The sequence below is a fragment of the Haliotis cracherodii genome, unplaced genomic scaffold (assembly GCF_022045235.1).
Source record: "Haliotis cracherodii isolate W230 unplaced genomic scaffold, xgHalCrac1.p SCAF_12, whole genome shotgun sequence".
Classification (NCBI taxonomy): Eukaryota; Metazoa; Mollusca; class Gastropoda; order Lepetellida; family Haliotidae; genus Haliotis; species Haliotis cracherodii.
Window position 1 is genome coordinate 5,538,298 of NW_027266267.1, and position 11,752 is coordinate 5,550,049.

Below are 11,752 nucleotides of genomic sequence, written 5' to 3' on the forward strand. Positions count from 1 at the left end.
CATAACTGTACTGCCACCATTTCAAATTTCATATTGTTGTCTTCAATAATAAATGTGTTATAATAACTTGAATATTGAGATAAACATCTTGAAAATATCTTTTTTGAGAGAGTGTACTTGACCATCAGCAGCACTGAAGCACAACTAACACTTGCCCATGTTTTTTTAGCAAAGTTGTATCTCATTTTCTTCATTAGGTCATTAGGTTAGTGACCTCTTGCAGATTGTTTGACATTCATCTTTGTCATTACCATACTTACGTCCTATTTTACGTCCTGCCTTCTCTTGAGTTTACGTCTTGGCTTCGTGTCATTCGCTATGGATGAACCAACTCCAGAGGAGGTAAAGAACCTCATTGGAGTTCAAGGCACTTAACGCCTGTCCTAAACCCGATTACCTGGTGCAGTGGATGAAGAGCTATACTAAGACCAAGGTCAAGGCCATTTGCTGTTACCATCCTTCTCAGGTGAACAAAAGGGCGAGACACCGTTTGAAGTCTGGAAGTATCATGTCCAATGTTTGTTACTGAACAAATCATTGCTTCTGCAGGCTGTCACCAAGACACCCTTTGCGTGGGTAGGCAGCCATTATTGCCATGTACCTTGGTCCCTGACGCAGACTTAAGACAGCTGATCTCCAAGTTGGAAAGTATTTTCAGTAGTGTTGACAGGAACCAGTCAGTGTTAGCTTGTTTTTATGCTGCACGCCAGACAGCGACAGAAGAAGCCGCAATATGGGATTGTAGGTTGGAGCACCTACTGAACCAGGCGGCAACACAGGGATCCATTCCCCAGGAAAACAGAGGAGAGGACCCAGGATCCAAGCCTGATCTTCGAGATTTTACAGCACATTTGACCAGGGAAGCAGTTATGAAGATCTTTTACGAGCGCTTCGAAGAGCATAGGTTGATTTGCAGCAGATGGGGAGTCAGAACTGGGAAGAAGAGTTTAACTTCCAATATCAAGGGGATCTTGAAACAGTTATCAACTAAAATTGCTGAGCTGAAGAAGCAACAGGATATCCCACTAGCTGATAATAGTACACCCTGGCAGAGAGTTACTACTACCAGAATCGTACTGGCATCACAATCCCAACATCTTGAGCGGCATTGGTCACTGACCCTATCGGAACTCAGGTTCGAAGGTTGCACCAAACCACAACAGAACACCTTCAATACATTCAGATACCCATGAGCCTATTTGGTTGTGATGTGAACAACGAGGACACCTACAGTATAGATGTCGAGTGAGGCGGGACCACTCAATGCTTTCTTTAAACAATAAGATGCCTCTGGGATGGGGCAAACCGTAGGATTTGAACACAGACGCCTACCCATCCCTAATCAGAAGGCATCCAAGCTGATGGGTAAACCTAATGAAGGAAAGCTCTCGTTAACGGTATAGATATAAGAGCCCTGTTAGATATTGGATCAATAGTGTCAACAGTTTCCCATAGTCTCTACATTCAGTCCGTACCAGCTTCACATTTACATGCATTACAGCCATTAGATGTCACGGGTATATAGTATGGTGCTGACAAACCTCGAAATATAATTGGGGCGAACCGGGATTCGAACCCACAATCATAGGTTTCTGGCGTGCCCAAGGGACGCAACTCTGCACATGTACTCCAAGTTGTCTCCATTGAGGACCTTCCAGCTAAGACATTTCCTCAAGGTGCAGGTTAGCATGTCTTGGACTTAATGGATTTCAATGAGGTTGGAGCTACGCCTGAACAGCTCAGGCTAGGAAAGGAAACTATTTCAGTTTCCAGATGTATTTTCTATTGGAGAACAGGACAATTGGCATGTGACAATAGTGAAGCATAGTGTTGACCTTGAGGATGAGCAGAGGCAGAGACGAATTCATGTACCAAGCACTAGATGCCAATCTGAAGATAGGGTGCAGATGGCCAGCATCTACCCTACCACGGGTATATAGAAATTGAAGTTCAGGGTACAGGTGCAACCTCAGCTAAGCTTCCTTGTCTAATGCTAGTTGTCCCTGATATCCCTTACAACACCACAGTCCCGGTGTTGTTAGGCACATATCTTATCTTGCTACATGGATCAATGAAAGCAACAGTATAGAAATAATCGTACACCATGGTATATGGTATATTCCGTAATATGCTCTTACAAGAGTGGGAACTGGTACAACACAAGTACTCCTTTAGTACGTTTCGAAGTGCTGAACACAATCGTTTCACCATTCCACCTTACACAGAGAGAGTTATCCGAAGGTACTTGTACAAGCCTATTGCCTACAAAGACACATGTGCTGTTGTACAACCGACTAAAAGCTGTGTCATCCCATCTGATCTAGACACTGCCCTGCTGTTGTCAATTTCCATCACGATGAGAAAATCATGGTTCTAGTTCATGTCTCCAATGTCACTTCAAGAACTGTGTCTATTCCAACCCGTGCCCTGCTGTGTGAACTCCAATTGTCCTCATTGAGGATCTTCAAGTTGAGACATTTCCTCAAGGTGTAGGTCAGCAGGTCTTGGACTTAATGGATTTCAATGAAGCTGAGGCTAGGAGAAGCAACATTTCTCAGTTTCTGTATGTATTTTCTATCGGAGATTATAGCTAAAATGGATAGAATTATCATTAAACCGCCCGCATGTTATCAAAAATCAGCGGGCCACTGTAACTTGATAATGCTCTCATATTGCTTGCTTGACATCATCTGGTTTGTTCTATGAAGCTTCCATATTTGTAAAAGTGGGTCAGTGACATTCCTGTTGATTGCAGTAAATGTTTCAAAACCGATGATGTTGTTTGTTTTCATTTGAAAACAAATTCCATCCATTTTAGCCATAGTAACGGTAACTTTTTTAGGGCATTATCATTTGCAGAAGCCAAGGTCCTTTTTCATTTACTGCACTCCTTCGTCAGGCAGTTAATGTAAGACCTCGGGTTTCTGCAAATGATAATGCCATGAAAAATAGCGTTACCCTTATAATAGGACATTTGGAATGTGACAACAGTGACACATAGGATTGACCTTGAGGATGAGCGACCTTTTAAGCAGAGGCACAGACGGACTCCACCAGCCATGTACAAGGAAGTGAAGAGCATCTCCAACAACTTCTTGCAAGTGGAATCATCCGTCAGTCCTTTTCACCTTGGTCATTTAATGATGTCTTAGTGTGCAAGAAAAGTGGAAAGCTGCGCATGTGCGTGGACTTCAGACAGCTCAATCAACAGATCATAAAGGACTCTTATGCTTGATGCCCTAGGGAACCAAGTTCTACAGCACGATGGAAAAAGGCTGTGACCAAGTAGAGATTGAGGAATGCCACAAGGAAAGAAATGCTTTCACCGTCGATCCATTAGGTTTCTATGAATACAACCATATGTCGTTCGGACGCAGCAACATATCAGAGACTCATGGCAGAGTGCAAATTGGAAAAGTGACTCGTTCTACCAGGAGAACAGGACATGATTACCCTTGTCACGAACACCTGGGTCCACTTGCACAAAGCGATCTTAGCGCTAAGATGATCGTAACTCCCATACTTTAACATAGGCTTACAATAGTCGTAGCGCTAAGATCGCTTTGTGCAAGTGGGCCCTGGTGTCACCTGGTGTCATAGTAGTCGTAATAACAAAACATACTTGGAACACATACATTGTGCTTTCCTTCAAAGTCATGGTAGAATTAGCATTAAATGTAGGCAATCGGAGAGGAATTGAAAGCCTCCAATGCTAATGTTACACACTCTCATATTTCTCACAAGAGATGTGGAGCTGTCGAATTCCATGTAATTATTGACATAGACATAAGTGTTTGGAGGTATGCTTTATTTTGTTATTTTTCTTACATCTGGACTGGTCACTCCCCTGTTGGGATGCCAGGAGTTGTCGTTATTCTTGTCATAAAAGGGGTAGCAGGTGGTCCTAGCTGGTTGTGTGCTATTCTGCACCAATAGTGTGAGACGTTGATCATGTGATGAAAAATTGGCTTTCGGGGCCAACACTCGATTATCTATGTACACAGGCTATCGTGTTTTGTTGAAGTAATGCTGTGGTGTAAAACAACAAACAAACAAAAAGCCTCTGTCACTCACTCACTCACTCACTCACTCACTCACTCATTTTATTTGTAGCTGATATCGTCTCCCCTGCTCTCGGCGCTGCACGTGGTGGAGAAGGATCCGGTGCCGAAGTGAAAGAGGTACTGTCAAAATAAGGAAGTGCATTAACTCCAGAAACTAAATAATTTGACAAAGATAACATATTTTTGATAGTGATCATTTCATTAAAGAGCTGCTGAGTTGTGCCCTCTAAGCATGCCAGAATTTGTTGATTGTAGGTTCGAAGTACCATTAATATTAATATTGTTTGCTAAGTTATCCTCAAGTTACCTCCCTTTTTTTGATAAGTTTCGATCTGTGGGTAGTAAAAATCCTTTCAGGGAGTAAACTTGTACGGCAAACAACGTACACCGTGATAGATACCTAAAACGATTTAATCATAAATCACTAAATGTGAATCGAGAGTATTTGGAAGCACACATCAATTCATAACAGATCCACGTTAGCTTTCCTTACATATAAGAGACGTGAGGTGAAATTGGGTTTAACGTCGCGTCCAAGATCATTGGACTTATATAGTGAAGTGCACGTGTGTGTGTGTGTGTGTGTGTGTGTGTGTGTGTGTGTGTGTGTGTGTGTGTGCGTGCGTGCGTGCGTGTGTGTGTGTGTGTGTGTGTGTGTGTGGCTGCTTGTAGTGGACCGATGCCGATTTATAGTGCAAGCCCACTGAGATACCATGCCGGTCTTTGTTGTAGCCCTTAAATAACGAACACCAGACAGGGTAACAACAAGTATCATTTTTTGGCGTATTTTGGTATGACGCGGGAGGGGACCGAACTTCTGACCTTCCACTCTTCGGGCAGAAACTCTACCTCTAGACCACGGAGGCGGTCATATATAACAGAACTTAACAAAGCGTGTATTGACATGTCCTTGTAACTGTGTTCTCTCATGCAGGGACAGAAGACCGGAATAGATGAGGATGGCCTGCTGTACGTCAGTGTCGATTTCAGCGGGCGTCCGCAGGCGTCCAACGTCATCATACGATCGGAGGAAGAGACTGAATATTCAGGCATAGATTTTGTAGCGTCTGCAGTCAAGAAAGAGTAACGCCTCTTGTGTGAAGCCAACACAAGAGCATTCCTTTGCCCCCTGTCTTTATGGTGAAACTAACCGTGCTTTGTTTCAATGCTCAGACACGTGAAACTCGTCCTTTATGGTTTAACTATAGTTCAGTCTGATTTCCACTTCACTTTTTGAAGCAATGTCTCTTATTGCCAATTAATCTATGCTTACATATTCTTCACACATATATTATATGTTGTTGTTGAAGACACAGAATCATGCTTTTGTTCAATGATCAGACACATGAAACTCGTCCTTTATGGTTTAACTATAGTTCAGTCTGATTTCCACTTCACTTTTTGAAGCAATGTCTCTTATTGCCAATTAATCTATGCTTACATATTCTTCACATACATATATTATATGTTGTTGTTGAAGACACAGAATCATGCTTTTGTTCAATGCTCAGACACATGAAACTCGTCCTTTATGGTTTAACTATAGTTGACAAGAGTCGTTTGTTAGGACTAGCTCATTGTTGTCATTTATTAGATGCATATTGTGTTGTTTGTCCACTTACTATCACACTACGTTTAATTTGTATTGTTTATTGCATTATACTTTTCGTTTGTTTATGCTTGTTATATAATTTTTTTTATTAGAATCATTATGTTTATTTTGAAATAACGCATATTCCACATATTGTGTGTGCCGTGATCTTTTCACTTTTTCTGATTTTGTGTTTTTCTCTTTGATTATTTTCTCTGAACGCTAAAAAGGAGGCATAATAGCAAGACCATAAAATGAAATACGGAATAATGAAACATATTCTTCTTGTCTCCTGGATTGTAAATGGTTCATTGTTTCTAAGGGCCACACTCATTTGTACATAATATAGCGAGATCAAGAACGTGTACAGACACATTATTCTTACAGACATCGGGGGCACGGGTGGCACAGTCGTCTAAGGCGCCGCGATTCGCTGTACAGAGTTGCTTTCCTTGGGCACGCCAGAAACCTATGATTGTGGGTTCGAATCCCGGTCCGCCCCGATTATGTTTCTAGGTTTGTCAGCACCATACCCGTGCTCGTGGGTTTCACCGAAGTGGTAAACGTCCTAGACCTGCATCACTTTGGGCATTCCTCCCACATTAAGCTGACACGCCGTGATATAACTGGAATAATGTTAAAAGCGGCATTAAACCCAACTCACTCACTCACTCATCACTCTTACAGACATCATAATCTTATGTTAAGAAAATGACAGTGAAATGGGTTTAATGCACCCTGAACGTGTACCAGTTATATACCCTATGGTTTTTCCCGACACCCAGGGCATGCTGTGTCTACCAAAACCGAGGGAAAGTGTTTTTTTCCATTCTTATAAACCGTAAAAAGAAACCTAAAACAACATTTATCAACATTTTTATGTTTCGAACATACTTTCCATGAACCTTAGGAAACGCGCGTAAAATATCTGTTGCTGGCATACGGATCTTGAAAAGGACATTCTAAAAAACAGTGAGGTTTACCAATACCTCTGTAGCCTCGTGGTACACTCACTGGGCTACAGATATGAAGGTTGCGAGTTCCATCCTCGGGAATATAAAGAAGACATTTGTCATTTGATTTTACATTTCATTACATGTTACAATCTGAACGGAAGTTACATAAATAAAATACCCAATACATTATTACGCCGTGATATAACTGGAATACTGTTAAAAGCGGCGTTAAACCAAACTCACTCACTCACTATTTGGGGAGGAAAGGGGCACGGGCCGTAGAAGGTTTGCAGATAGAAGTTTAGGTCAACCAAAGGATTTCCAATGCAAACTGATCTTTTGTTACATATTGTTCCTACATATATTTGAATTGTTGTTGAAGACATAGAATCATGAAATGACACTAATATGATCAGGCAATTACTTTCTTAAGCTTCAATATATTTTCTATGTGTTCATTTGACTGAATATGCATGTTGTTTTTTTTCATTCTCTTTTGCATGTCATTTTAATCTCTTTGCACAGCATACTCGTGACAAAAATATAGACATTCATAGTAAAGCACATTTTTTATTTTCATACAAATTGCATCTCCTCGTATGGAGAATTTTCCTTGAATTAACAGTCAGCACTCTCTGCCATTAACATATAAAAGAAAAGGCCGTAAAAAAGCCACAAGTCGACAAGCATAGGTCCCTGGGGACCCATATTTATACACGCAATAAATATACATCTCATAGAGTAAGATATGTCGATGAGCTATGATGATAAAATTTTGAAAACAATCAACATGATGTGTTTTTGTTTATTTGTTATAACGCCACACAGCTATTTGATGACGGCCTGAAAATATGATCGAGCCTAAACCAGACAGATCAGTTATTGACATCATCAACGTTGTCAGGATGCAATGACACACCACCAATTGCAACCTTGGTACTGCTCCAAGGAACATCATCCATTAAGTAGCCAACATAGTGAGTGAGTGAGTTAAATTTTAAGTCACATCGGCAATATTTCAGCCATATCGTGACTATCAATAGTTTAACATAATACATATATTGAAACTGATTTAAAAACCTGTCAACGAAGGACAGTAAAATAACTAGAATTATCACAGAAATAAAATTAAAACTAGTATGTAATCATAAAAATCAATAGCACTATACATTATATTACATTACATTATAAAAATGGGCTATAGATCGCCAACAACTGAAGGTAGATCACCATGCTAGGGTCCATGGGGACTTACAGTACTTTTGCTACCTGCATGGACCCCAGCCGGATTTACATCATCCCTTCAGGTGTTGGTAGCCAACATAGGTCACCGGGAATCGAACACCATGAAGTGGGATGCACACTATGCCAACACGCATGAGGATGACATTGTTTGTTGTTATACATAGACTATACAAAATGATTAAGTTGAATTAGGTTTGCAAGCTTATCTCAAACAGATCAGACCCATGGAGATCCAGGGCAGAAAAGGTCTTCAGCAACCCAGGCTTGCCGATAAAGGCGACTACGCTTGTCGTAAGAGGTGACTGACGAGATCGAGTGGTCAGGCTAGCTGACTTTGGTTGATGCATGTGACCGCATCCCAATTGCGTGGATCGATACTCATGATGTCAATCACTGGATTGTAATGTCCAGACTCTATTAAATACCTTCGTTATAAGCTGGAATATAGCTGCGTGTGGCGTTAAGCAACAAACAAAGTCATTTCAACACGCTAGCCCTGTGTTAACAAACCATCTCCCACATCAAATCAGACATTTTGATGATTTGACAATCCTTACGAAGGCAAGCCACTGTCTAGATCTATCATTGTCTGAGTGCACTTAGGTAGTTACAAAAAAAGATGTTCAAATGATAATTTCATTTAACTAAATAATTTCATATTGGGATGTAAAGTTTCAAAACATAGCTTTCAAAACGAATATCAATCCTTCAACATGCGCACGTTATACCAAAAATGAACTATATGAAACTACTTATTTAAAGAGATTAATTTAAAATTTTGAGTTTTCTTATCTATCAAAGACTTGGGATATGAAACAAAGTTAAAACACAGGTCAAGGACAATTTGATAAAACCATGTTCTCTGAAGATATGCTCTATTGTATAAATAGTTCACGAATGTAATTACATTTGGCAGTCTTGTACTAACCATGACAGTGAAGGCAGCAGTGTTACAGCTACTACTGATTGCATTAGGGGATGCCAAGAAAAATGTTTTGTTTCTGGTTTCGGATGACATGAGACCAAACATCAATGCCTATCTTGGTCCAGACATGCCGTCTCCTGTCCACCCCAAGATGCATACGCCTACACTCGATGCCTTAGCCAGCAGATCTCTTGTTCTGAAGAGAGCCTATGTGTCTCAGGCTTTATGCAGCCCCAGCAGAACTGCCCTTCTTACCAGCAGGCGTCCTGACACTAGCCACATTTGGGAAATTGGACCATATTTCCGACATGTTGGCGGTAACTTTACTACACTGCCTGAATACTTCAAGCGTAATGGCTACAGAACTATTGGAATGGGCAAGATCTTTCATCCTGGCAGTTCATCAGGAGGGGATGATCCTGTGTCCTGGACGGATCCATATTTTCATGCACAAGACTTTTACAAAGCTCATGACCACCTTCTTTGTGATGCAATATCAGAGGAAAGAGAGAAGGCCCAACCGCTTCGGGATCAGATAATTGCAGACAATGCGATCAAAACCCTCCAGGAAGTCGCCCCTAGAGCAAAATCAGGGGAGCAGCCGTTCTTTGTGGCAGTAGGTTTCCACAAACCTCATATTTCATGGAATTATCCTGCTCGTTTCAATGAATTCTACCCCTTGGAGAGTCTTCGACCAGCACCTAATTATTATGCTCCAGTTGGAATGCCTGCTTTTGCCTGGCATAATTTTACTAACTTTGGCGCTTATAACGATGTGAAGTCCTTCCACTTGAAAGATCTTGGCTACATAAACTTCACATTTCCACCTACCCTGACCCTCGAACTGAGACAAGCCTACTACAGCTGTATAAGCTATATTGATTACGAGCTTGGGAGAGTTATTCAGGAGCTTGACAACTTAGGACTTTCTAACAATACAATAATATCCTTCTGGGGAGATCATGGATGGCAGTTGGGAGAGCATTCAGAATGGGAGAAGCAAACAAACTTTGAAGACGCCACCCATGCTCCCATGATGATACACGTTCCTGGGGTCACTGATAAAGGTGTGGTGACAGAGCACCTGACGGAATTTGTTGATTTGTACCCGACTCTAGTTGAGGCAGCAGAACTTCCTAAAATTGATACTTGTCCACCAAACTCGCAGAACATCAGTCTGTGCACAGAGGGTACCAGCATGGTCCCACTCATGACGAACCCAACAATGGAAAACTGGAAAACTGCTGCTTTCTCCCAGTACCCTCGAGGAGGAGATGGTCTCCATGGTGATGTCATCATGGGTTACACCATGAGGACAGAGATGTATCGCTACACAGAGTGGATCAACTTCAAAGGCAGGCCTATCTATGAACCCATGTGGGACCAGGTAAAGGCAGCTGAACTCTACGATCATGCGAAGGACCCAGAGGAGAACTGGAACCGAGCCGATGATCCGTCCTACAAAGACGTCAGGGTCGAGCTGTCCAGGTCACTGCAGTTGGGCTGGAGGGGAGCTCTACCAAAGAGACACATCTAAGGTTGTCAATACCACCTGTAACATCATTCACTGTGATTCTCCTGGTATAAATGATCATTATCAATAAAGGCCCTGTCGACCTTTTTCTTAGTGTGTGGTATTATTGAGATTTAATTGCATCTCTCTAATACATGATGCCATATATACTAAAAGTCAAATTGAGTTTGTAGAATTCCGAATCTAAACACCTTCGACTTACGGAGACTCTACCCTGACGATGCAGTAAGTAGTCTAGCTGTGAGAAGGCACATTCAGAGATGTATCATGTTTAGTGGTCTGCTGTCGCTCAATCATGATCCATCCACATGTTTCATTATCCTCATAATATTTCTTCTTTACCTGAGATATATGTGCAGTGATAACACACATTGATATTAATATGGGACCACACTATTATCGTGGCTAAATGTCATGAAATTATAACCTACCTTATGAAACAGTAACACAACATCCCTAATTAAACTATCGTAAGTACAGTGAATGTATTTATTTCACTGTGGTGATTACTTTTGGGATGCTGGATACGAAGTACCTGTTTGTTTGGGGTTGTTGGGTGGGCTGTTGGGTGTGTGAGGGAGTATTGTTTAATGCAACAACAGTTATATCATATGAGCTTCAGGTGATGCAGATCACAAACGTTTATTCCTCTGGTGAAAGCAAATGGTTCATGGGTATATGACTGACAAGCCTAGAAACATAGTTGGGGTGAACCCAGACTCGAATCCACAATCACAGTTTTCCGTCGTACTCAAGGGTCGCATCGAATTGCTGCACATTAGGTGACTTTGAATAAATCAGTTGATAATCAACATGCCCACAAAATCCATTGACAATAGAAATGCAATAATGTTCACAGACCTCATAAGAATTCACTGAACCTTTGGTCTCGTTTAAATGATAGCACTGAAATAGCCCTGAATATCTAGTGCAATGTTACTATTGTCTTCATAATATCATAACTGAGCCTTCCTTTACAGACCATAACAGTGATTGATTTTGATAATACAATCAGCGACCATATGGGAACTAACATAGAACGAGACACTAATTTGCGAACAAAATCAGCACATAAAAGATAAATGTCATGTCTTAACCACGGTGACTGCGATAAATAGAGAATATCACCTGAGTGTCTTTTGATATCAAATATATCAATGCGAGTTGACAACAAGTGTTGATATATTTGATATCAAAAGACAAAAGGGTGAGGTTTTATTTATCATCCAACATCATTCTTCCACCTTTTTAGTTTGTAGACAGTAATAAGCAGTGTCTTAAGTGTAAAAAGTACTTCTCACAGCATCAGAAGCAGAGCCATTAGTTATGTTATTTGATTGTGATGTCATGGTGATCAATGACAAGGCATGTAATTTCATGGCAGCAATATCTACAATGTAGATATCAAAGGATATCTCCTGTGAGGGCCAGTTTGGG

At 41.0% G+C, this 11,752-nt stretch overlaps 2 protein-coding genes across 5 annotated transcripts in view; both read left to right on the forward strand.

Moving 5' to 3' along the window:
* LOC139458146 (hemicentin-1-like) overlaps positions 1-7,364 on the forward strand; it is an 83,127-nt gene extending 75,763 nt beyond the window's left edge. For all 4 annotated transcript variants that reach the window (XM_071239460.1, XM_071239461.1, XM_071239464.1 and 1 more), the window contains 2 exons: positions 4,114-4,181; positions 4,999-7,364. In XM_071239460.1, coding sequence (XP_071095561.1) covers positions 4,114-4,181; positions 4,999-5,151 — 221 coding nt within the window. In that variant the 3' untranslated portion in view covers positions 5,152-7,364. The remainder of the gene's footprint in view (positions 1-4,113; positions 4,182-4,998) is intronic.
* A 1,415-nt stretch (positions 7,365-8,779) lies between these two features.
* Positions 8,780-10,390, forward strand: LOC139458147 (iduronate 2-sulfatase-like). Its single transcript, XM_071239465.1, has one exon. It carries the CDS (start codon positions 8,786-8,788, stop codon positions 10,316-10,318), a length of 1,533 nt encoding a protein of 510 aa, XP_071095566.1. The 5' UTR covers positions 8,780-8,785; the 3' UTR covers positions 10,319-10,390.
* Positions 10,391-11,752: the final 1,362 nt, after the last annotated feature.

Bases quoted from the DNA above. Each gene is read 5' to 3' on its own strand.
- LOC139458147 (XM_071239465.1), top strand. From the start codon at position 8,786: ATGACAGTGAAGGCAGCAGTGTTACAGCTACTACTGATTGCATTAGGG.